This window comes from Miniopterus schreibersii, assembly GCF_964146895.1.
Source record: "Miniopterus schreibersii genome assembly, chromosome: 7".
Lineage (NCBI taxonomy): Eukaryota > Metazoa > Chordata > Mammalia > Chiroptera > Miniopteridae > Miniopterus > Miniopterus schreibersii.
This window is the reverse complement of record NC_138108.1, coordinates 76594451-76621931: the sequence shown is the minus strand read 5'-3', so window position 1 is coordinate 76621931 and position 27481 is coordinate 76594451. Positions and strand designations below refer to the sequence as shown.

The window sequence follows — 27481 nt, the reverse complement described above, 5'->3', positions numbered from 1 at the left end:
ACCTATGAACTAGGAGGTCACAGTTCAACTTTGGGTCAGGGCACATGCTCAGGTTTTAGGCTCAATCCCCAGTGGGGGGGTGGGGGGCATGGGAGGCAACGGATCAGTGACTCTCATCACTGATGTTTCAATCTCTCTCTCCCTCTCCCTTCCTCTCTTTGAAAGCAATAAAAAAACCCCATATTTTACATAGTATGTGGAATGAGTTATAGATTTGCAATATTATCCATTAATAAATACCAGGAGGGCAGGAAAAAGTAAAAAGAGGTATATATAACCCACTTAAAGTTTATTCAAAACTATTCAAACCAAATCAAAATCTAACTTTTTAAATTAATCAATGGCATTTCAATAGGTAAAGAAATGTATTTAAACACATCAACCCCATTTAAAATCCATGCGTTGATGTAGGATGCCAGAGAATCAACTCTTTATTTTGAAAACTGATAAAGGAAAAGAATCCTACACTTAAAAAGCACTGTCTCAAAATGAAATTCTATTGTCTGAGGTCCTGATACGAGGGGCAAGGAATCCATTTCATTAGGTGTCTATAAACTGGAAGGCATTACGGACAATCTTCCAACGTTTTAGCAAGCCTGACCAAACTTCACCCATGTACAACTATGGATAGTGGTCTTACCGGGTTAGCTCTTCACGAAGATTATTTGGTTCTGAAGAATAAAACTTAACTCGAAAATGCAGACAATAGGGTGAACCAACTGCCATTAAAAGAAAAAAAAGCTTTAATTTTTTTATAACTATTTAAATAGTAAAAATTTATAGTCAGTAAATAGGCAAAAATCCACTGAACTGGGGACAAAAGATAACAGGCTATTGTGGCAATACTTCAGTTTACACTGTAGGCTTGCTTGATTAAACCTAACACAAAAAGATCAATCAACACGGTTTTTTAACTATACCAACCACCATATAGTACTATCATTTTCATCTGTTCTCCTAGGAATAGAAAGCTCTAAGTAAGTTCTAACAGTTCAGGGCCAATATATCAAATTAAAAAGTTCTGACTGAGCCTCAGCCAGTGTGGCTACGTGGTCAGTGTCGGCCTGCACATCAAAGGGGCTCAGGTTCGATCCCAATCAAGGGCACATATCTGGGTTGCAGGTTCGATCCCCAGCCCCAGTAGGGTGCATGCGGGAGGCAACCAATCGATGTCGCTCTCTCACATTAATATTTTTCTTTCTCTTCCTCTCTCTTCCGATTCTTCTCTCCCTCCTACTCTCTCTAAAAATCGATGGAAAAAATAACCTCAGGTGAGGATTAACAAAACAAAAAGATTTCTGACTTTGCAATCTAACAGCCCTAACAATCTGCGGAGCTATTATTTCTTGAGAGCACAGAGGAACACCTATCTTATAAATTGTTCATGGCAAGTCCTCCTACACACTTTCCAATTCACTCTGCCTACTTTGTTAACCTCTATATTCTCAGTGATTCCATTATTTTATATAGACAAGAGCTGAAGGCTCTGAAATCTGTTACTACCCAGGATAAGGTGCACTATGGATTGAACACTGGTATTTTCCTGACTACTGATAGAAATAATACTGACATTGTGAATTGCTTCTTTTCGCTGTTCTTAATTTTTTTTTAAGTTACAGCCTTAAAGTCTCAAAATATTTTCCAGAGCTGGGCAGATGCCAAACAAGAAAATTCTAATGTAAGAAATTACTAAATAAAAGTTAAGCATCTTGTGGCAACTCAATCTCATTTGCAAGCTGCAAGGCTTTCTCCTGGAAACAAACTGTAAAGCACAAGGATCTAATTAACCATCAGCCCTATATAATTTAGGACCATTATGTCAGATTGAAATTATTTTTAGAAAGTAGAGATACTAAGAAATTCATCCGAAACATGATTTCTTAGGTCCTTACTATTAAAAATCAGTTACTAATATAAAATCATATAATTCAATTTCTATTTTTTCACAATTTGTTCCACACTTACTTTTTACTTGCTTTTTGATACTCTTTGTACCATCCAACCAATGCTGAAAACAAAAAGAAAAATTCAGTTGTTAAGCAGATGACAGAACTTAAGATTTTAATTACTAAAAGTTCATTTTCATCATGCTTTCACTGATAACCACAAGGAAATATTTCACAAAAGAAAAAAGAGGGAAAATGAGAAGGAGGGTTATCTACCCAATATCCACAGCAAGCTCATGAATAGAGACGAGCAAAAACACACTGAAAACCAAATCTATGACTTCTTAAAACATTACCTTTACTCTCTCAGAAACAAGGATATTCCAAATTTTGCTTTTTTCTCAAAAAAAAAAAAAAAAGACTCACAACTGTTAAAATTAGACAGAATAAAAGTTCATATTCCATATTCTTATAATAAAAATGTAAGATTGATTAAAAGATCACAACCCCAAATTAGGTGAAATAACAATGCCACTTATATTTTACAAAATAGATACTACTCAGAAGAGCCCGCACAAGAAAATTAGATTTTTCTCATAACTGAGGCCATATCTATTAAACAAAGCAGCCTTTGACCTTTGTTTAACAAATAAAAAAATGTTAACATTGTGACTAGCATACTTCTGGTGTCATGAGTAACAGCCTTTTGATTTCTGTAACCTCCTCACTCCGAAATGTCCATAATACAAACAGACCTAAGAACCAATTCCAGAGAATTCCACTGATAGACCATTCCCAGTGTACTTTTTTTTATTAATCCTTTTACACCACCAAGCCCTAACAGTGACAAGATGCACTCATCCAACTCAGATATACATAATAGTGTTCTCTCCAGCATGCTTACAATTCCAACCCCCTAAAGGAAAAGACTGCTGCTCTTGTGCTAACTGGTTCACAGAGCTAAGGAATCCAGTTTCAGAAATCCAGATAGACAACGCGTGGGTAAACAAGGCTGCATTGTAAATAGACTTGTAACCATTTGCTTTTCTTGCCAATTATTGCTCTAGCCTCTTCTCAATCTCTCCCAAGATCCAGAAGTAAGATCTACAGAACTGCCCGCATGCCAGCAAAGTACCTCTGTAATAAGATGGTCAGTAAATATTTTCAAAGGCAATTAAATACTGTGCAATATTTCCTCTGGATTCCAAGTGTGTAGGCTACTTAGTAGCGGTTTCTCATTTTTTAATAAATTCAGTTAGACATCCACATTTAAGCATATTTCAATCTAACAAATGTTCAGTTTATATAGACCTCCATTAATAAAATGCTAGGCCAGCCAGTAAGCAGAAAAGATTTCAGTCTAGGACTGCAAAAATTCCATTCATCATGGCCAAGCCAAACAATCCAATATCCAAAAAATCCAGATTTAACTGTGCAAAATATCTACTAGAGTCTGTCAATTAAAGTGTGAAATAAAATTAGTTTCCATGCCCCAGATTGTTTTCTCCCCACCACCATAGCTCTAGGAATTGTCCTATCTTCAGGTTTTACCTATTATACTACAATGAATTAACAATTTTATAGCTAGTCACCTGGGCAGTCTTCTGTAGCCGTGCTTTTGTAGGGAGACTATCACACACCCTAATGAGTGCCAATTAGCACAACCCTTCTAGGAGGTAATCTGACAATGCCATAAAAAAAAAAATCATTGTTACCCAGCCAGTGTTGCTCAGTGGTGTGGCTCAGCGTCGACCTATGAACTGGGAGATCACAGTTTGATTCCTGGTGAGGGCGCATGCCCAGGTTGCGAGCTCGATCCCCAGTAGGGGGAGTGCAGGAGGCAGTGATCAATGATGTTTCTCTCTCATCGATATTTCTATCTCTCTATCCCTCCCCCGTCCTCTCTCTCTAAAAATCAATAAAAACTTTTTTTTTTTAATTATTATGGATGTGTGCTGATTTCCCTACAAGGAATTACATCAGAGAAAATTAAGACAATCTATACATCCAACAATAGTAAACTGCAATTTGTATATATAGACATTTTTCTTTTGGGCTGAGACAATCTATAACAAAACAGTAACAGATGTTACCTACGTGGTTGAGATTACTGGTGATAATATTTTTTCTTTGTTGTTGCCTATATTTTCAACTTATTGTGCCAAGAGTACATATTACTTGAAACAATAATCATGGACTCCTTTGTTTTAATATTTTATATAACCAATATATTCATATAGTTTAATTTTTTGGTAATATTAAAGGTATACGGTCAACAGTCCCTCCAACCTCTACAATAGGCCATCCCTCCATATTCCTAATTTCTATCATCACACTCACAAACATAACCCCCAAGGTGTTACTGGTTTCTGATTCCTTCCAGAGTTTCTTCAAACAGGGAAGAAAGAAAAAAACTCTGTGTATTTGTGCTGGTAAAGAGTAAAGAACATTAACAACAGATTGAAAATCAATAGGCTAAATACAAATTTTGACAAAATAAACTTTGAGGAATGTCAAGAACAACCTAGTCTTCTTAGACAGTTACAACTTAAATTTCATCCAGTTTAAGAAATTTAGGGCCAATCTCATAAGTACTCCTTAAATCTCTACTTTGTTCCTGACTATTCTAAGCAGCACATTTAACATAAAATCACCTCAGTGAGATAAAGGATGAGAGTTCTTTTCCCCAAGCAGGCATTTTAGTCTCTTTTCTACCTGTATGTAATAACTTTCTAATATCTGGCACATCCTTAAGGCAACCCAAAATTCAGATAAAGCACCAAGCACATTTTAAAGTGAAATTTAGGAACTGGGGGAGTTCTGGGTGACGCTCTTCTGGGGAAGGTCTGAGCTCATGTTTGTATATTCTCAAGTCTGTTTTCTTTCATCTCCTCCACATTCCAAGCCCAGGGGCTGGAAAATTCAGAGCTCAGAGACAGGCACTGGTAGACTTTTCCCTTGATTCAGGATCTTTAGGAGTTGAGTTTAAATTACATTAGAAGATAAAGGTGAGAGCATAGACATATGGAGCCTTGGATGTTTCGTGTGAAACCAATATGGTTCTCTTTCCTTATGGTACGTTAAAAAGGAAACAAACTTCCTTATTTCCATCTTTTAAAGTTTGGTTGGTAACTTTCTTCTACACCAAAGGATGTGGAAAGCCACATTTCTTTCAATGCTAGTAAGCTGGGCACGAAAGAACAATTATTTCTTGTATGTCTTAAAAGATAAACAACATATAATCACATACACAACAGACATAACTAAACCAAACAAAGAATCACCTAGGGAGCTTCCAAAACACTAACATACACACACCTTCATCCCAGGCTCTATTGCCAAATAGTCTGTAAACAGCTCTTCAAATGAACATCTGACTTCTAACTGCCTACATTACTCTGCTAAAGACAAGGGCCATTTTTGCTCAAAGAGCCAAGACCTTAAGGCAGAAAAATGTTAGTTACCTTTCAAAACAATTGCCTCCGCAAAAAATATTTTCTCCTGTGAGTAGAGGCTTATGTTTTGAATTAAAGGATTAGCTTAAAGCAAATTTTAACATTTTAAACAATTAAAAAATGTTTTTAAAAATCGATGCTATGAAAATAGCGGACCAATACACTGCATTACTGTAATCTAACTGAACGCACTTCAATTTAGTCTAAATTCCATTATAAATTCTTTCTGGGTAATTACTTTTTTGGCATTAACAGTCTGTGTTGTAAGACATTCCAAATGAAGACTTAGATGAGCCATTAAAATATATTTTCCACTGTGCCTTTCTGTGTATTACTAGTATACTCTCTTCAGATTCTTGTGGAAACGTAGGCAAGTTACATAGGACATATAGTCACTCTCCAGAAATAGAGCACATAATCTACTTTGGAAATACCTTTTTTTTACAGCTCCTCCTTATTTAACAAATGTGTGTGTTACAATTTATACATACATATTTAACATAATACATATTTATTTCTGTATATTTTCCCTTCCCACTACTTTACTGAATTCTATTAAGTTCTCAGTTACAATCCAATCCTATTACCTCCTAACAGTGATAATTTTACCTCCTCCTTTCTAACCTTTATAACTTCAATAACTGCATTTGCTGGTACTACTATTATGAAATTAAACAACAGTGGTAATAATGGGCATCTCTGTCACATTTCTGTTTTTAGTATGAATGCTTTTATTATTTCTCTATTAATCTACAATTATGTGTGTGTTTTTTAATAATTAAAAATGAGTACAGAGCCCTAGCCGGTTTGGCTCAGTTGTTAGAGCGTCAGCCCAAGGACTGAAAGGTCCCAGGTTCTATTCTGCCCAAGGGCATGTACCTTGGTTGCAGGCTCGAACCCAGGCACCCCAACCGGGGCACATGCAGGAGGCAACAAATCGATGTCTCTCTCACATCGATGTTTCTCTCTCTGTCTCCCTTCCACTCTTCCTGAAAAGCAATGGAAAAAATATCCTCAGGTGAGGATTAAAAAAAAATGAGTATAGAAAGAGAGCAGAACCACTGAGCAACCAGCAGGTTTGGCCCGCACCTACACCACCCCTGAATATGGGCACACCTTCCAAAGGTTGGCTAGACGTACACAGACAGAAATATTGATTCCATACAGGCCAAAGTCCATTAGGTTTATACAAGGTGTTACGGGGCTAGAAGAAAGGGCCACCAAAAAAACACATGATCAGAATTCTAGAATAGGGTTTTACTATCTACCCAACCTTAGATGAGCAAGGTCAGCAAGCCAAACCTGCAGCTCACCACATCATGGCTACAGTGCCTGAAATAGCTGAATTCTAAATTGTTACAAGAAAATGGTCTTGGTTTTGCTATGGAGGGGATCCACTGTTGTAGCCTCCAGGTGTGCACTTACAAAACATTTACCCAGTGTTCCACTAGACGATTAAGTGTTTTCTAGCCCTCAGCTTTGGATCAGACATCTCCATTTCTATTTGTGTTGAATTTTGTCTTTAAACTAAATGCCATAAACTTCAACTAATCAAGTTATTCATCTTACTTTCTAAAGATTTTAGTTTCAATCTTGTTGAATGTAGTTTCACTTAAGTATCAATAAAGCAATAACAGCATAGCCCTGGCCAATGTGGCTAAGTGGCTAGAGCATTGAGCAGTGCACTGAAGGGTCTCGGGTTTGATTCTCAGCCAAGGACACGTACCTGGGTTGCAGGTTCGATCCCTGGCCCTAGTCAGGGCCAGTGCAGGAGGCAACCAATCGATGCGTCTCTCCACATCGATGTTTCTTTCTCTCTCATCCTCCCTCTCCCCTGCTTACACACTCTCTAAAAAGCAATGGAAAAAATATCCTTGGGTGAGGATTGAAAAATAAAATAACAGCATAAATAAAGGGTTAGTTAACCTGTTCAGAACTAGCACATAGCACATCAACTCACATTCCATGGCCAAAAGCAAGTCACATGGCCAAACCTGCTATCAACTGAACAAGAAACTATAATCCCCTTATCAGCAAAGGCAAGAAACAATCCAATCCCATGATATACCTATCATGTAAAATAAATTACATCAAAAGATGATACTCAATCATCTTTGCATTTCTGAGAATAAACTTCACCCGATTATAATGTATTATTTATACTTTCAATAGGCTGTTGACATTTAGGATTTTTACATAGAAAACAAGGGAAGTTTAAAATACACATATACAAACCAATACAAGCTATCAAGTCAGACTGAGAAAAAGGCAAAATATAATTACTACTGACATGTTAAGTTCTTTTTCCTTCTTTTCCAAGTATTAGGAAAAATGCTAATTTAAAAACCTGATTGGAGCAGTTAAAATTCTAATCTCTAAATGTGAAGTTTGAAAAACTTCACCAAGCACAGGTCACAAACGTATAGGTCAGAGTGTTGAATCTTGGCCCAGAGACATGTTTTACTTGGCCCACACTATATTTTTCTTATTTCTTTAAAAATAATTTTATTATGAAATATTCACAGAAAGTTGCAATAACAAGAGGTCCTGTGTACCCTTCTTCCACCTTCCCCCAATGCTTACATCTTACATAACTATAGTACAGTATTAAAATCAAGAAACTGACATTGGTACAATGTGTATACATACAGTAAGTCCCCATTTAACACTGTCAACAGGTTCTTGGAAACTGTGACTTTAAGCAAAATGACGTATAATGAAACCAATTTTACCCCAGGCTGACATATAAATAAAAGTTTCCACGCATATTTCTGGTCATAAAAGCAACACCAAACTTGTAAATAAAAACCCGAAACACTTCTAATATTAAACACTGAAGTAAATGTGAGCTATATATACATTTAAGAAAGATAAATAAAACACATAATTATTTTTCAACATGCTTATTTCAGTTCAGGGTCATGGGTGACTGGAGCTGGCCTGGCTGCTCAAGGTGGGACCCCACCTGGACAGAAGGTGCTCATACACACCCCCACACTCACTCAGACTGGGACAATGTAAACACACCAATTCACCCAACACCAATTCACCCAACTTGCACATCTGTGGGCTGTGGGAGGTAACGAGAGTCCCCGGAGAAAACCCATGCAGACATGGGGACAACATGCAAACTCTACACAGACAGTGGCCCTGGCCAGTAATTGTTGGTGGTGTTTTTTTCTTTTCTCATCAATGTTAGAACAAAACAACAATGAACAAAATGACATTATTCAAGGACCTACTGTATATAGTTCCACATCATTTTATCACACATTTAGATTCCTATAACCAATGCCACCATCAAGATAAAGAAATATCCCATTAACACAAAGAGTTCTCCCACACTACTCCTTTAGAGCCATACTCACCCCTCCTATCTCTAACATCCTTAAACCTTGGTAACCATTAATTTGATCTGTTGCTATAATTTTGTCATTTCAAGAATGTAATATAAATGGAATCATACAGTATGTGAACTTTTGAGATTGGCTGTTTTCACTCAGCACAACGCCCTTGAAATCCATCCAAGTTGTGTATCATTAGATTTTTCTTTTCTATTGATGAATAGTGTCCCATGTTATAAATGTGTCAATTGGTTTAATTATTAACCTACTGTAAGATATATTGGTTTTTTCAAGTTTTTTGCTATTACAAATAAAGTTGCTATGAACAATCATGCACAGGTTTTTGTGAGAAAATAAGTCTTTACTTCTCTAGGATAAATGGCCAGGCATATAATTGCTGTCATATGGTAAGTTTTTAAAGAAACTGCTTGACTATTTTCCATAGTGGCTGTACCATTTTCATATTCCCAAAACCTATATGAGATCCAGTTTCTCCACATCCTCACCAGCATTGAATTGTCACTATTTTTTATTTCAGCTGATCTAATAGATGTGTAGTGATGTTTCATCTAGGTCTTAATTTGCCTTTCCCTTTCGTCTAGTGATGTTTAACATCTTTTCATGTGTTTATTTGCCATCTGTATATCCTCTAATCCTACAAATCTCTAGAGGAGACAACTCCACAACACTATCAGCAAAGAAGTACATATCTGTATTAATAAGGCAACTGGAAAATCAGGAGTTTCATAAGCCCTTCCTCTTCCCAAATAATTCAGTCCAGAAGTAATAAGGTGGTCTGAGCAAGGCCAGCATCTGTGCAAGGAAAGGCTGGAGATGAATCCCACACCGAGTAAGCAATAAGTCAAGTAAATATACTGATGATAAAGTCTAGTTTCCATAGAAGAGAACTAGTTTCTGTAGAAGAGAAGTAGTCCTGTGGTACTGGGCTAAAATCGGAGTTATGGGTGTGAAGTCGTGGTGAGAGAGAGATATACATAATGAGAGAGAGAGAGAATAGAGAGAAATGTATACAGTCCCTAAATTTAGCCACAAAGCCAAGCTCATCAGAGAACTGGCAAATTCTAGGGCCGGAAAAGGGAAATACAAGATGAACATCTTCTTGGGCCAGAAAGTCAGGAAGTGCTCCAAGAATGATGTGTGCATCTTACGTGGATATAGAAGCCATCTTGAAGCAGCTCCCACTGGCCAAATCTGGGAAAATTGGAGCATCAAAATAAATGATAGTGACAGATTATGATCCACTGAATAAAACAAGAATCCATTAGCTCATAAATAAATAAATACAAAGTTTGATGAGAAAGTCTCAAAGTAACTGTCCACAAAAAAAATTATTAATTACGAAGAGTAAAATAACTAGGAAAGGACGTGGCAGACACCACCTTTGATCAGGGGATCAAAGTTAATATTAACAGTAATGGGATACAATGAAATTAAATGTCACCTGATAGGACAGAATGAGAACACAGGATCACTTCTGTTATTTCCTGACAAAGGAGTCTAAGATTAACCTACTTCATGAGGAAACATCAGACAAACCCAAATCAAGAGACAACCTACAAAATAACTGCCCTATATCTTTGAAAGTGTAAAAGTCATGAAAGTCAAGAAAAGACTGAAGACCACTAAAAAGACATGACAACTGAATGTAAAGTCTGATTCTGAACTAGATCCTGTGGCTCTAAAGAACACTCAAGGGGCAATCAGCCTAACTTCAACGGATGGTAGTAATGTCAGAATGTTAAATTAGCTTCCCGGTTTTGTTGGTTGTATTTAGTTATCCAATAGAATATGCTTGTTTGGGAAACATACGCTGAAGAATTCAGGGGTGATGGAACATCTCCAACTCTCTTAGATGATTCCAGAAAAATATTTATAGTGTCATGTAACTTTGCTGTAAACATGAGATTGTTTAAACTATAAAGTTAAATATGAACGCATATTCACATTTTCACATAAAATAGGCCAGTATTAGCAAAGGTAAATAACTTTAAAAAACAGCAAAGAAAAATCATGTATAAGATTATACACATATTAATCAGAGCAAACCTAGATTATGTTATTCAAAGGAAGAACAGTAAACTATGGCTTCATCAACTTACTGATTTTTGGTTACCTTATGATGGATGCATAATTCTAGTCATACATATGTTAGACTGATCTAAAAAGACCAATAAATGGAAGTTTAACAAACTAATTTTACATATAGGGACATGCCATATATTCAAGGTTAAACAGTAGCATGTTAATGCCTTGGTCATTTCTTTATCATGCCTAACCCCTTTAGATTCTACAGTTTTGTCAACACAGTAAATATAACAAAGAAATATGCAAATAATTGGGTTAACATAGTTTACATAGGTGATCCTGGCCAAATAATCCATTAATCTTTCATGTTCACTATCTTCACCAATAAATTGAAGTGTTTTGTAAATATTAATTTTGTTTCATTCTGGCCTTAAATCTGGCCACACAACAAATAACTGAAAGTCTTCTCTATGTTTACTTAATGTCATAAGACTGTTACGGAATCAAGTGAGTTAGCACTTTAAGAATACTTAAAGTGCTATCTAGAGTTTATTTTTAATAGTTTTCATCTACTAATTGTTGTTCTTTTGGCTCAATTCACATAGTTTAGAGCAGTGACTTTCAACCATTGTGCCACAAGAATTTTTAAAACATGCAATACTTGACTATTTAAGTCAGGAGCACTGACTTCTTTTTCCCTCAGACTGTCATATAAAAAAATGACAACAGCCAACACAACAATAGCCATCCAGTGTGAATGAATCAAAATTACTGTATACCTTTTTTATTTTTTGTCTGAATGGCAAAAAATATATTTTTTGGTGTGTCCCAGGATTTTAGTAATTAGTTTACATGTGGCATGAGATGAAAAAGGTTGAAAATTGCTGGTTTAGAGTATTTTAGTGACAGCAAAAACAGAAAAAAAGTAAGCCTATATAAATTTAATCTTAATGCCTAGATTTCTGGGTATTGGAAGGGATAAACTAGAAATAAAAAGAATAGAGATTAAAGCAAGAAAGGTACTATATGTATCAAGTAAAAGGAAAAATAATCATTTGGGGATTTAATAATTCAGTAATTGCTGATATTCGCAAAGAGTGAATAATACAACTTAGCAATGATTGTATGTCTATTTCTTTCCACAATTACTTAAATATTTTAAGTACCTGAAACCTAACACTGGCATACTTCTACCTCTTTCCCTCAACCCCTCAAAAAACAGTGAACTATGAACTGTCTACCCCTAAAATCATTTATTTTTTCATCTGACTTCAAGACTTTAATCCCTTATTCTAGAGATGAGAGTTGAATGATATAAACTAAACAGTCAACTAAGCCTTTATCAGGCTAAGTAGCAGACTAGAATTGAATTCAATAAATGTTTTGTGTGCCTGACCATATCCAAATATAGAAAAGGTACAGTAAAAGCACAGCATAAAAGGTTAAAAATGGTACACCTGTACAGGCAATTACTATGAATGGAGCCTGGAGGACTGGAAGCTGCTCTAGGTGAGTCAGTGAAGGAATGAGTGGTGACTGAACAGGAAGGCCTAGGATATTACTGTACACTGCTGTATAAACACTGTACACTTAAGCTACACTAAATTTATTTAAAATAGCATAGCACTGCACTACTACATCACTAGGCAATAAAAATTTTTCAGCTCCATTATAATCTTATGGAACCAGTGTCGTATATGTGGTCCATCATTGACTGACATGTCATTATGTGGCACACGACTACATTTAACATTTTTGGTATTCAGTTTGGGTGATACCACCACTATTTCATCTCCCAATCTTATCTAACACTTTCTTTCAAATATCCTCCAGTTAAATCCTAGTATAATACACAGTTGTTTGAAAAGCCTCCAACTTCCTACCCTATTACATATACTGTTTTCTTATCTGAAATGCACAAAGAACATCTATAACTATAGATCCATAATCACAGATCTGGAAGGGATCTTAGAAATATCCTAGTCAGCTCACCTTAATTTACAAGGTGGAAACTTCTGTCACTTACCTACAAAACTCTGACATTCTTTCCATTACGCAGTGCTTCTCCAATTCTAATATGCCCAAGAACAAACCCTACTGTTATTAAAAACCCCACAGATTTTCAAGCCTCATCCACAAAGATCATCCTTTAATAATTTGGGTTAGGGCTAGAACTCACTTTTTTTTAAACAAGAGCATCATAATAATAAAAATCAAAGGGAAAAAGAACACATTAAGACTATGTAGCCTTAAAAAAGAAAAAAAAAGAATATGTAGCCTTGTAGCACTTAGCATGTTATCTGAAATTTTCCATTTCTGCCCGCCATATTGGAACCTCCAAAAAACAGCTACTCACTGCTACTTGTGCCGAATCCATAAATCTCAGTCCAAAATAGTCGCTTTCAATAAGGTCCAAGTGGTATGTAATCTGATCAAACAGTTCTTGACCTTTGGCTTTTTTCTGAAATGGCAAGAAAATAAATGAATCAATAAGTGGCTTGCAAGGAGGACTTTGAGTGGAAGGGGGCAAAGGGGGAGAGAAATGAGGGACATCTGTAATAATGTCAACAATAAAAAACAAAGTCACCACTTACAATACCAAAAGTATTACCATGTAGCAGATAAAGGGTAAGATACTATAATTTTCCAATAAACCATTTAAAGCCAAAAGAGAATTTGTGATCTCTATGTGCTCTCCTGAAGGTCACTTTCTATCAACCAAGAAATATTATTTTGTACCTACACTGTGTGTAAGGAGAAATTCTTGTTTTGTCTTGTCAATTCTTAAGAGTCCCTACTTTTAAAAGGAGCTTTGTAATATAACTGGAAAGAGAAAACACATAAGAAAACTGAGAACACTTAAATATATATCATGAGGAACCAACTATATTTGCCAATAAATTTTGGAGAAGAGATAGTCACAGAGACGAGAATTATCAGTGAAAACTTCGAGAAGATCAATCTGAAACTGGAGAATAACAACAAATAAGGTAGGAAATAACAAAAAGCAAAACTGGAAGGTGGGAGGGAATATGGGAAAATGAGAAAATTGTATAGAAAAAGTAGTTCTCAAAGTGTGACCCCTCCGAGGGTTCCCCAGATTGCTTCAAAAGATCCACAAGGCCCTAGGATTCTCCTCATGTATCTCAATCAATGCAGAAGCAGATAACAGATGCTATGTTTTATTAAATCAGATGTTTAAAGAAATTTATAAAAATGCATAAAATAATGCCACTTTCCTCACTAAATTTCTTTGTTGTTTAGTACAATAGTTATTTTTCATTAAAATGTTACTTATGTTAACATAGAAGGGGTATATTATTACTTTTTTTAATTAACCAATTTATTTTCAGTTTTAATTTCTAATATGGTAATACTATTGGTAGATACAACCCTCGTAAGCAAATGCTTTGTTAGGATCCTCAATTCTCAAATATTTTCATGTACATCTGATCCATGCTCCTCCCCCTATATAATTTTAAATTACGACTTAGGGTATTTCTTGTAAACAAACATATAGTTGGAATTTTTTTATTGAGTCATCAATCTCTGCCTTTTAACTGACTTTGTTATTTCAATTTGTCCATTGCTTTTTCTGCACTTCTTTTTACATTCTTTCTTTTTGATAAAAAAATGTTATCCCTTTATTAAGCCAAGAACTTTACCATGCCCTCATGTCCCTGATTTCCCTTCCACCCAATCTTCATGTTTTATGGATATACTTCCTCTGTATCTTTCCTTTGGTCACGGCTAATTTCTTAAAGACAATAATCTTTACTTTGTTACTTGATCATTCTTTACACATCTGACATGTGTACATTACACATAGAGTAGCATCTGCCAGATTCATTTCTCTATTCATCTGAGTTCTTCCTCAGAAATGTTCCCCATGTTGGATTCTGTATTCCTGATCTTCAATAGTCTTCTATGTTTGAGAGTATTTTAATCATGCTCTTCTATCTGAATGACAGTTGGCTGGATTCAAGGTTCAAAGTTATTTTCTTTCAATTATCTCTTCAATACTCAAAATATATTACTCTATCATTTCTTATAATCTATGTTGCTGTTGAAAAGTGTGATATCAATTTGAATTTTGTTCCCTAATAACATTACTTACTCTCTTGGGTAAGCTTTAGACTTTTTCTATCTCTAATAGTCTTGGAATCCACTATAATGTGTCTAGGTGCAGGTTTTTTTCTTTACTTGGTATTCTATTGGGCCTTTTAAATCTGAGATCTTTCTGCCCGGCTAGTGTGGTTCAGCGGTTCAGTATCAACCTAGGAGCCAGGAGATCAAGGTTCGATTCCTAGTCAGGGCCTATGCCCGGGTTGTAGGCTCGATCCCCAGCAGGGGGTATGCAGGAGGCAGCTGATCAATGACTCTCTCATCATTGATGTTTCTATCTCTCTCTCCTCCCTCCCTTCCTCTCTCTGAAATAAAGACATATTTAAAAAAAACATATATATATATATAAATCTGAGATCTTTCATCTCTTTTTAATTCTGGGAAATCAATCTCTATTATTTCCTCAAATATTTCGCCTCTATTTTTGTCATTTTAAGTTTCCTACTTAAGTGCTGGCACTTCTAGTGTGTTTGTTCTGTTTGTTTTTTGGTGTTTTTTATAAATATATCTTTATTGATTTCAGAGAGAGGAAGGGAGAAGGAGAGAGAGATAGAAACATCAATGATGAGAGTGTCATTGACCGGCTGCCTCCTGCACACTCCCTACTGGGGATCGAGCCTGCAACCTGGGAATAGGCCCTGACCAGGAATCGAACCGCGATCTCCTGGATCCTAGGTGGATGCTCAACTGCTGAGCCACGCACTGGCTGGGCTAATTATTCTTTTGATTTCTTAGATTTTATGACCTTTCCTTTGAGGGTAACTCTTGGGAGAGAAAGCCAGCAGCTGGCTTATTACAAGAGCATCAAGTTCAGTGGCTAAAACAAAGTGAACAAGAGAAAAAATGGTCAACAATGTGACAGAAATCAACAGAAGACCATGAAATTTTAAACCAACATAGGCAAATAAGACAAACTAATTCAATATCTGAGCATATTTGTTCTATTAACATGATGAAAAAGAGAACTATTGGCTAAGGAAGGGAAGAGACAGATCATCGTTACTGGAAATGACAAAGAAAACTTTTGATTTTAAATCATACATAATAACTAAGTCACAAAGCACTGTTAACTTAAACAGCAAATACCAATTATGCACAACTCTGCAAATGGCAATGACCCTAAAAGGAACACAGAGTATTTCTAAACTATAGCAGAAAGCCACAGAAATCATCTGCAGGATTCATTTATCTGGTACCAAACTTACATGCTTCCATTACCTTAATTCCAAGGTACATTGCTAGAATCAATTTCATATTCCATCAACATTCTTTACTTGCTTCAAAGACTAAAAGGAAACACAACTAAGAAAAATACTCTCATCCTTATTCTGCCAGAGCATCATTTGCCTGCCTCTTGAAACATGACAGTTGTGTTCTGAGAAAACAAAGAATGGACTTCTGTCAACTGGATAGCTGCCTCCTCAGAATAAAAACTTCTCAAGGGTATGCATTGACCCCTAATAGAGACTAATTGAAGGCCAACCAATAGTGAACACAAGGCATCTGCAAATTCCTAATGTTAATAATGCTCAATCTGCCCTGGCCATTGTGGACCAGCTGGTTGGGTGTCTGTCCCATGCACCAAGAGGTCTCTGATTCAATTTCAGGTCAGGGCACATGCCCAAGTTGCAGGCTCAATCCCCAGTAGGGGGCGAGCAAGAGGCAGCTGCTGGATGTTTCTCTTCCACAATAATGTTTCTCTCTCTCTCCCTCTCCCTTAAATAAAAACAAACATATTTTAAAAACAATAATATTAATACTCAATCTAAAAGAAATCTGACATCTCAAAAGATGTCAAAACATCTTAAGGAACTGCCAGACTTTTCCAAAGCAGCTGCGCTACTTTACATTCCTGCCAAAAAATGGGAATAGGGTTCAGGTTTCTCCACACCCTCACCAACACTTACTATTATCTGACATTTTAATTTTAGCCTTCCTAGTTGGTGTGTAGTATATCATTGTGGTTTTAATTTTCCTGATGACTAATGATGTCAAGCATCTTTTCATGTGCTTATTGGTCATTTGTATATTTGGAGAAATGTCCATTCAATTCCTTTCCCCATTTTAAACTGGGTAATTTATCTTTTTATTATTGTGTTGTTAACAATTCTTTATTTTATTTTTTTTAAATGTGTCTTTATTGATTTCAGAGAGAGGAAGGGAGAGAGAGATGGAAACATCAATGATGAGGGAGTCATCATTGACTGGCTGCCTCCAGCATGCAGGCATGTGCCCTACTGGGGAATTGAACCGTGATCTCCTGGATCCTAGGCTGATGCTCAACCGCTGAGCCATGCCTGGCCAGGCAACAATTCTTTACAATTCTGGATACAAGTGCTTGTCAGATCTAAAATTATGCAAATACTTTCTCCCATTTTGTGATTCTCTTTACTTTCTTGATGGTATCCTTTGAGGTGCAAAAGATTTTAATTTTGACAAAGCCCAATTTATTTTTCCTTTTGTTGTTCATGTTTTTGGTGACATATCTAAGGAACTGGTGTCAAATCCAAGGACATGAAGATTTATCCCTATATTTTCTTCTAAGAGTTTTATAGTTTTAACTCTTATGTTTAAGTCTTTGACCCATTTTGAGTTATTTTTTATATGTGGTGTGAGGTAAAGTTCCAACTTCATTATTTTGCATCCGGCTATCCAGTTCTCCCAGCAGCACCACTTGTTGAAAAAGCTATTCTTGTCCCCACTGATTGGTTCTTGCACCCATCAAATATCAAATAATCATAATTTCTACCAATAAGTCAGCTGATATTCTTATAGAAATTATGTAGAATCTGTAGATCAGTTTTGGGTATACTTCCATCTTAATGTTAAGTCTTCCAATTTGTGCATGAGATGTTTTCTCTTTTATTTAAAGGAATAATAATACATGGTCTATATAATTTAAAGACTTGAGTATCTATATCAGCAAAGCAGTATATAAAATTATCTACTGGTTAATCAAATATTTCCTATTAATTTAAAACTTAGGAGATACAGTGTTTTAAAAGACAGCCTATTTACTAAACAATATTAAACTCATAAGTCAAAGGAGTTACTGTGGCATTTCCGAAGATAAAATGTTAAAATAAGATAGAAATTTCTACCTGATGCCTTTTTCATTCACTGAAAGGCATTAACACTGTATTAGTTCCTTGAAAAAAAAAAGAAGGAAAAAAAAAAAGTAGAAGGTATTTAAATCCCCCAACTCCAATTCTGAGACAATAGGAGAGCAGAAAGAAGAAAATGACCATTACTACTTGTACATACTAATTTGAAGTCTACAGACTTAAATTACTGTATTTAATCACATATAATCCCTTACATATTGCCTGGTCAATCATCATAGTTCCATGCTGGCTTTCAACAATCACTAGTGACCCTAATCCTAATAGGAAGTGAGTATGTGCTTCCTTCAATTTCCAAAATCAATTCTAAATCATCTTTCAGAATCATACTACACTGATTGAGAAGCTAAATCAGAAAAAGGGAAGACTTTTCTTCTCAGAAATTAATATTCCTTTCACCTATTTTTTTCTTTAGTAAAGCAGTTTAGCTGGCAATCCAACGCCCATTTTATACCCATGCAAGCATTGAGAGTTAGTTTACTAACTCTAGGATTTCACCTGCAGAGCTGAAAAGGCAATTGTTCTAGTTCCGCGAAGAGGCAAATCTAAAACTCTTGGCTTTTTCACTGCAATTGTCTGCATGAGAGGCCAGCTTGCATTTCTGGGCTTGGTCAAACATCACATACACCCTCCTGAGCATACCAAGCATAGGAAACCATTCTATACCAGTCACTAGCCATTTGTTCCACTACTTTAAAACCTAGTGCTCTTTCTCCTCCACAATACACTGCCTTTTTAAAAAGCTCCTACAAATTCTACTTTCCTAGTATCAGCCTCTCCATTAACAACCCTGAGACTTCATACTTCAAACATTACGTAATAAGAAACTTCTTTCCAGTCTCTTACACAGCAATCTCAGGCTTTTCACCACATACCTAATGATATTTTAATAGAATACACAAAAATCTCAAGATACTTATCAAATAAGAAATGACTATGAAAACTATCCTCATGAAGTATCACATATTGGAATGTCTGGCAAATCTTCAAGAAGCGCTTACAGAAAGAAAATTTAAATGCCTTAAAGTCTAAAATCAAAAACCCTAAAAATGTCCACTCTAATGTAAAAAGATATTATTTATTACAATGACCTGAAAACACTTTAAGAAATCCTGTGTCTTTAATTTTATATTCCATTATTTTTAAAATGTATAAGGTATATACTAAGTACATTCTAAATTATTCAATAATCACAATATTCATTTAAACCAACCATCCAATTCCTTACTCTCTCAGTCTGTGAGCTTATGGACTTCCAGAGCTTATTCAACTAATGTATCACTGCAGCAACCAACTATCATGTCTCACAAAAAGACTTTTTAAAAAAAATTCTATTTTGGGTAAATGAGTGTGTACTAAAAAGTTTGTGGGGAGGGAAGACACTGCAGAACATCCAATGATGCTCTCATCAAATCACACATTTTACAGCTTAATTATGTAAATCTTTTAATACAGAACAAAGACAGAAGAGATTTGGCTTTAGTAAAAAACTGCCTGTAAGGAATAAGTTAACCCTTTTCAAATATATTGGACTATTTCACACTGTGAGTTAGGATTATTCAAACGGTAAAAAAAAAATCTACCCAAAATTTGAACATAATAACAAGACCTTGTCTTGAAATAACGATCACAGTGTATGAGAGATAGGCAGTCAGAGCTGAGAAATATAAAGAAAGTCCTTTTTCTCACTTCATTTCATTAAAATTTCTGCAAGCATTCCAAACTATGGATGAAGTATTTGTTTTGAGGAAGGTTAGGAATGTCCTGAAAACTGCATATACATATAGAGAAATGAAAGTCTTACAATATACATATAAGTATTGTTCTGATTCCCAAAGATTCTCATTGCTTTAATAATTGCTCAACAAGTATTGTGAGAAATCCACTGGAGTACACTATGTACTGTCATTGTAAAGAACACACACACAAATGACTCCCACCAATAACTGCCCTATCATTTAAATGTTTAGGTAACGGCCACTAATTCCACAAAAATACTATCAGGCCAGGTTCCTAAGGTTACCTGATACATGTACAGTACCTGTCTGTTACAGTGCCTGATCCACACTAACCCTTAGTACCTATTCCCCCAGGAAGTTAATAAGTAGAAAGCTCAAATGAAGAAAGTGATCTCACACAGAATTTGCAGGTCAGCGAGACTTACATACCGGCAAGTCCACACTAACATCAGTACCATCCAGAAGGGACACTCGACATGTGATGATAGACTTAGAATCTCCAGCTGCAGGAATGTGTGTGGCAGCTCGTTGAGCTTCTCGGAGTCTTTCTTTCTCAGCATGTTTACGCATTGACCGCCGCCCAAGCGTTCTCCGGAAGAATCTCAGCATTTTTGTCACTATAAAACAGGAGAGAAAAAGATTATCAGAAGACTCAAGAATTTGCAGTTAGAAAAATGATGTTATTTAGTAAAGTCTTGTGGACATTAGTAAATATGTTATTTAAAAGGGCTCCTGGTCGAGTAAATTTGAAAAAAACAGAGCTGGCCACTTCAAAGTTTTTAAAGATTTTATATAAAATAGAACTATGGCTTACAGCATTTCTAAGCACTGTGGACTACTTTATAAGAAGCTGATTTTGTAGGAAAGGGCAAACATTTTTAAAGTTCATCAGGTATTTTGGGTCAATAAATTACATGTCTAATAGCCATATCCCCACAAACATTAGGAGACAATGCCATACACTAAGATATCCTTTGATGATAATAATCCTAAGAAGTTCCATTTATCTTCTGAGCTTTCACAATAAAAATTTTAAAAAATCACCTATTTCAACTAAAATACAAGTATATTTCAAGTATAAGGTTTTGTCAAATATTCTATTACTTACAGATTTTAAACTGCTACTTAATATAAACAATTATTTGTATCAAATTAATGTTACTTGACAACTATTCATTCCAGAGAAAACAAGAAGTTGTGCAGAAAAGGGAAAGTAATCACAGTATACTACACACCTCAGCTAATAGTTTAGTATAATACATAAACACTAAGTATTGACCTAACCATAACTGAATGAAGGATATAATAGAGGTAGGTGTGGACAGAGAGCTAATTCCTCATCTTCCCGAGTAGGAATTCAACAGGTAATTCTAAAACCAAAAATCAAGAAGCAGCAATAAGAGTATGTTATTTAAAAGGTGCCGGTGGTTACCTTGAAGAGGGAGCGAATACAGGAAAGTGCGAATTTTCAAAAGAAGCCTTCCCATTAGATGACTTTTTCAACTAGCTACATTTATAAACTTTATAAAAATAAAAGCTAACTTTAAATAAATACTATTACATTAAAAAATAAGTGTCTATAAATTAAAGGTTATCATACATGCATACATGTATGGATATTCCTACATAATTAGGTAAACTGGAAAAGCCATGGTACTTGTCATTTGTACGTTCATCTTCTTAGATCCCAAGGAAATAACTAAAATTTTAAATAGCTTTTAAGTTTACAAAGCATTCATACATAACACCTGGCTCCAGTCTCTATCTCCGGGTGTTTTTTCAGGCAGTTCCCTTTGCACCTTGCTATCCAGTCTCATTTCCGCTGCCTGTGAAAGGTCGTACTTGTTATCCCAGACTGCTGTCAGAGAATCGCTCCTTACTCCTATTAATTCAACAACTCTACCTATATCTCCTCCGAGAAACAGTTCTGAACCCTCAAAATATTTTACTGCCTCACTAATCAGATTTTAATTATTCATTTGCATGTCTGTCTTTACAGTAAGCTCCCTGATGAAGTAATTCCTACTTTGAATAGCTAGCCACCACCCAGCACATTTCATCAAGTAAAACATATGTTTAGTAAATAATCTTACTTGGTCCTCAGAAAAACTCCCCAAAGTAATGCCTTATTTCCATGAGTAACCTAAGGGTCAGAGACTTAAACCATTAGCCAAGTCCATTATTTAATAAATAATGAAACAGGGGCTCAAACTCTTGATTTTCTGACTCCAAATCTTGGTCTTTCTCTGTATACCACATCATAGTGCCATTCATGTAAAACTCTCATTTTAGATATAAGAAATCATCAAAGATCACAGTTAAAAAGAAGCTGAATGAAAATGCAAACAAAACATACATGATGAATTTATTTTTCAAAAAAAATTAATTCAGCTTATTCAACAAATAGCAAGGGAGGAAGCAAAGAGATGCAAAGGAAAGAACAGATTAAGAGAGACTTAAAATACATATCAAACAATCACAATGTGTGGATCTATTTTAGATCCTAATTCAAATAAACTTTCTTTTTTAACAATCACAATGGGTGGATCTATTTTAGATCCTAATTCAAATAAACTTTTTTTTCTTAAAGCTGTTCGATGTTATCACTGGGAAAAGCTAGGTGAAAGGTATATGGGAACTCTGTACTACTGTTTTAACTTCTACATAAGTCTAAAATTATTTCAAAATTAAAAAAATTTAAGACGCACATTTGTTGTTTTATATATATAAAATTAACAAATCTTGCATAACCAGTTGATGCTTTACACTAGATGCATTTGTAAACATGATAAATATAAAAGCTGAAATAGTAACATAAACACCAACATATTAAAAATAATTCAACAGCTACAAGTTGAGGGCTGTACTCTCCTTTTACAAGTATGCACACTCCTACGTAATTATGTAAACTGGCAAAGCCGTGACAGCTGTCCCTGGAACTTCCCAAGGATATAAACTACACACACACACATTTGAACATTGACTGGATTGTTTATGATAACCAAGGAATTATTGCCATTTTTATTTTAGATAAAATGGTAGTATTAAAGATATGTTTAAAAAATGTCCTTATCTTTTTTTAACTTCCAAAAATGTGTCCTCTTTACTGTTAATGAGAATACTATACACAGTAGAGACATAACTTAAACACATTGCTTTGATTTAGGTTGACATATTAAATTTTTAATAACTGAAAATGTTATTTCAAAGTTATACTCTCATCAGGAAAAAGATACGGATACATTTTCTGTGATTTTATGCCACAAACATCACCGTTTAAGTAGATCATTTAATATGAAACAACTGTACTGACATATCTTGTTCCATTTTCCCACTGGATAAAAATATAATTTTATAAAATTTTTTAGAATAACCTGAATGATTAAAGAGTCTTTATCTCTTCAAGATACATACTGATATATTTATAGAAGAAATGATGTGATGTCTAGTATTTGCATTAAAATAATACAAGGAAGGGGGTTAAGTGGGAAGAGATGAAACAAATTGGCCAGATAACTGTTGAAGCTGGATGATAGGTACATGGGGTTATTACACTCTACTGACTACTTCTGTATATGTTGAACTTTTCCATAACAAAAAAGTTTTTAAGGAAAAAAAATGTTCAAAATGCACTTACAACTTTGACATTCCTAGAATAAGACAAGTTTTCTGACTTTCATTTATCCTATACCTTGAAAATAAAAACTCACCATAGAGAATTAACCTGCTAAGGAAAAACCCAGCTTCTTCCAGATTTAGAATTTTAATAACTATGTATTTTGAACTATAAAACCCAATTCTACAAATAACAAGCTCTTTTTACAAAAATATGAAAGCAAGTTACATGAAAATAAATTTCAGATGAACTAAAGATTAAAAGTGAAAGAAATGAATACTAGAAGGAAGCAAATAGTATATATTTTAAGGTGAAGGGCTTTTTCAAATTTTTCTGCAGAAAAAAAATTTTGAAGGATTAACATGCAGTTCAATTAAGAACTACCACAAATCATTAGGATAAACAACGCAACAGAAAAAACAAATGGGCAAGATATGACGAAACAAGCTCTAAAAGGTGATAGGCAATGAAAATATTCAATAAAAACATGTTCAACCTCAACATTAACCAAGAAAATCCAAATTTAAAAAATAAGATATTGTCTGTCATTTAAGAGACTAAAGATAGCCAGTGTTGAAAGGATATGGGAAAAATACACTGTCCTCTTTGGAGGATGATTTGATAACACTAACATAATTTTAATGTGCATACCTTTCACTCAGCAATTCTATTTCTGGTATGATATCCTAAAGAAATAGTCCCACACATGCTTCAAATTGTAGAAACAAGAATTTTTCAGGGCATAATTAACTTCAGAAAACTTTAAATATGTCCATCAACATGCAAGTAGTTAAAGTATGGTACATAATGGCATATAACACAGCTGTTAAGATACAATTGATTTTAGACACAAACAAACTTTATAAATGAAAAATTAAATCAAAAGAAAGATGAATATAGTTTTATCCCACTCTGGATTGGAATACATACATATATATTTACTTATAGCTTATATACACGAAAGGACTAGACGAACTTGCAAACTGTTAAACCAGGTTATCCCTGGAGAGGGTCACGTGGTGGTAGTTAAATCTTCTGTAAGAATATATGAACATGTCAAGAGTTTTTAAAATTTTATGGTCAAAAAAAGTAATCCCATGTTCACTCTTTCCCACCCCCCACCATTCACTTACATTCTTCATGCTGCAGCAGTGATCTGCAACCACAAATCTGATCCCTGCTTAAAAACGTTTAATGTCCTTGCTCCCTGGCCCAGCTCCTACACCTGGCCTGACCTTGGCAGCCCACTGCCAGCTGCGTTCGGATCTAATATGCACCTTCTGCTCAGTCCAAGTCACCTGTTCCATCTTTCGGGATCGCTCTTTTCCCACCTCTCACACTCCCCCACCGTCTCCCACTTCACATGGCTAGTTTCAGATTTCTGGCTGAAATGTCTTTTCCTCAGAGAAGCATTCTTGACTCCTGAGTCTAAAATTAGGCACTCTTTTAGTGCCCTTAGCCCTTTCTTTATAACCCTTAAAGAAACTATAACTAAACATCCAATTGTTTAATTACTTGCTCTACTAGGCATTTCCCCCACAAGGACAGGGACCTACTCTGACGCAGTCACACCATGACCTAGCTAGCACAACAATATGCATATTGGGCACTTAATAAAAAACTTGTCTGACGAATGATAGTGGAATTTTTGGATGGTAGGTTGTTGTTTTTCTAAAAATACTAGTTTTTAACGTTATGCTTCTAATTTTTCGGCAGTAAACTAACAAAAAGGGATTCTTTACCATCATAAAAATGCAGATTGCCTTTACTAACTAAATTAAGGGCTTTTAAAAAAATACATATCTAAAACTGAAAAGTCTGTCATGAAATGTGTATACTCTCATACATGGTGGCCACAACCTTTGGTAAGCAATTGCTTTTTAATAAAACAATATACCAATATATAGCCATAAAGATACTAATATCTTCTGTCCCCAGTAATCCCAAAATATTTCCCTGTAAGAGAATTTTTATTGGTAAGAGAGTAATTCAACAGGAGTTATACATACCGTTTTCCAATGAAGTTTACCTATAGAAAAGAGGTAAGATCCTGCAAACTAGTTTATATGTACAAATAACCCACTGTGTTAGGTAGGGTTCAACAACCTGTTCGTTATGTTAGAAATCGAGTTACGGGTCATTTTTTCCCTAATTCTTAAAAAAATACTTTTGATATTAATGTAAAATGTTGTCGAATGGTTTAAGACTTGGGTCTCTTGCTCTTAAGCAGAATTCATGCGCCCTGGTAACCATAAAGACACTGACAAATACAATTCGTGTTTGCACGCCGAAGAACCCACGGTTAACACGCCCAATGCCACGGTGGGGGGCGGGGAGGTCCTCAGGCCCGTCATTCCTGGGGACACACCTGCCTGTCGCAACTTCCAAGTAGCTGAAGTTTCAGTCAGACGCAAATCAGCTTCAAAAGTGTGCTCGGGCTTTTGTCACGAGACCGTGAGAACTCCAGGTGGGTTTTTTCCCTGACCCGCTCCGTCCACCTCGCCAGCGCGACGGCCAGGAGGCGGACCCGCAGGTGCAGGGCGCCCGCGGGCGGCCCTCCTTCTCTCCCTCCCTCCCCGCCCGCGCCCCTGCCCCCCGCCCGGCCGCTCCGGGAGGCTCCGCGGGCCGGCCAGGCGGTCACGGCCGGGCGGCCCCCGCACGGTAACCCGCTTCGCCCCGGGCGCCCCGCTCCCGCTCCCGCCGCGCGGCGCGGCGCCGGGTCGCCCGAAACTCCGCGGCCCTGCCCCATTGGCCGCCGCCGCCCCTCCCCTCTCGGCGGGTTTCGTGTGCAGCCGGCTGGGCGGGGAAGCCCCGGGCGGCCAGGGGGTCCCGGGCCGAGGCCGCTGCAGCCGCCGCGAGCGCAGAGCCCCCGCGCGAGCAGGGCCGGGTCCCCCGCGCCGAGGGGAGCGGAGCGTGCAGCGAGCCGGCGCGGACGGCGCGGCTGGGGCCCCTGGCCCTGGCGCTTACCTGGGCGGGGGCGGCGGCGCAGCGGCTGGCGAGCGAGGGTAAGGTGGGGGCGCCCCTCGGGAGCTGCGGGGAAATGGCGGCCTGAGGCAGAAGCCCACTCCGCCGTAATCCCTCGGAGGACCCCGGCTGCCCGCCGACCCGCCCCTTAAAGTCCCCCCTAAGCTCCGCCCCCGGGGGCGGGGCGGGGCGCGCGGCTCTTCAATGGGCAATGACACCGCCCCGGAAATCGCCCGGGCTGGGCGAGACTCGGGTTAAAGGGGCGATGCCCGGCTCCGGGGTGGACGCAGCACCGCCGCCGGGGCCGCGGCTGCTTTAAAGAGGCGCTGCCGGAGCCCCGCGCGGGCCACAAGCTCCCCGCCCCCGGCGGGCTTCTGACCGGAGCAGTCCCGGCTCCGGGCGGCTTCGCGCTGCTGCTAGACTCGTCCGTTCGTTCAAGAAATTCATTCATTTAGCAAATAAATACTCACAGCCGGGCTGTTACAGGAACCTTCGTTCCAGTAGGGAAAGGCTGCAAATATGTGCACTTGCCGTGCTAATAAGCATCATGAGGAAAAGTAAAGCCGAGAGCGGGCCGGGGAGACCCGCTTCAGGGCGGCGGCCGAGGGCCTGACCGGGGCCTTGCAACCGCTCTCGGCCCGCGGCAGCGGCCAGGCGGAGAGCGCAAGGCGACACGCGAAACCCTCCTGCGGCTGAAGCGCCAGCCGGAGAGACAAAATAAATGAGATAAATTCGTTAAACACTGTGTTCGGTATTACTGAATAATAAGAGAGGACATTTAAATCAGAGAATGGGGATAGGCGATGAGAGGCTGGCCATGTTCGCTGGGCCGACCGAAGGTCGCCATCAGAAGACGGCATTTGAAGGAAGACCTGACGGAGGGAAGGGGGTGGCCCTGGGGACATCTGGGGCCAGAGGGAAGGGGTGGCCCCTGGGGACATCTGGGGCCAGCGCGGAGGGGCCGGCGGAGGCCGGGACGTGCTCGGCCTCCAGTGTGGCCGGAGCCGAGGGGCAGAGGAAGACGCCCCGAGGTGACAAGTCGGGGGAGAGGTGCGTGGGCGCGGCCTGGGCCCGAGCGGAGCCGAGTCAGGTGGACAGCGGGCGGCTGAAGTGAGGAGAGAGAAGTACTCAGCCCTCCGCGGGGAGTGGCACCGCGTCCCCGCCACCCAGTCCTAACGGTCAAG

At 37.5% G+C, this 27481-nt stretch overlaps 1 protein-coding gene across 14 annotated transcripts in view; it reads right to left on the bottom strand.

The window, feature by feature from the left end:
- EPB41L5 (erythrocyte membrane protein band 4.1 like 5) overlaps positions 1-26472 on the bottom strand; it is a 114813-nt gene extending 88341 nt beyond the window's left edge. For 9 of the 14 annotated variants that reach the window (XM_081143398.1, XM_081143406.1, XM_081143409.1 and 6 more), the window contains exons 1-5: positions 26301-26466; positions 20147-20334; positions 13088-13192; positions 1966-2008; positions 641-719 (exon numbers count right to left, since the gene is read on the bottom strand). In XM_081143398.1, coding sequence (XP_080999524.1) covers positions 641-719; positions 1966-2008; positions 13088-13192; positions 20147-20326 — 407 coding nt within the window. In that variant the 5' untranslated portion in view covers positions 20327-20334; positions 26301-26466. Of the gene's footprint in view, positions 1-640; positions 720-1965; positions 2009-13087; positions 13193-20138; positions 20335-25701; positions 25830-26300 lie in introns of those variants that run through there. The other 5 variants (XM_081143401.1, XM_081143407.1, XM_081143410.1 and 2 more) reach the window with 5 other exon arrangements.
- Between the last annotated feature and the right edge of the window lie 1009 nt (positions 26473-27481).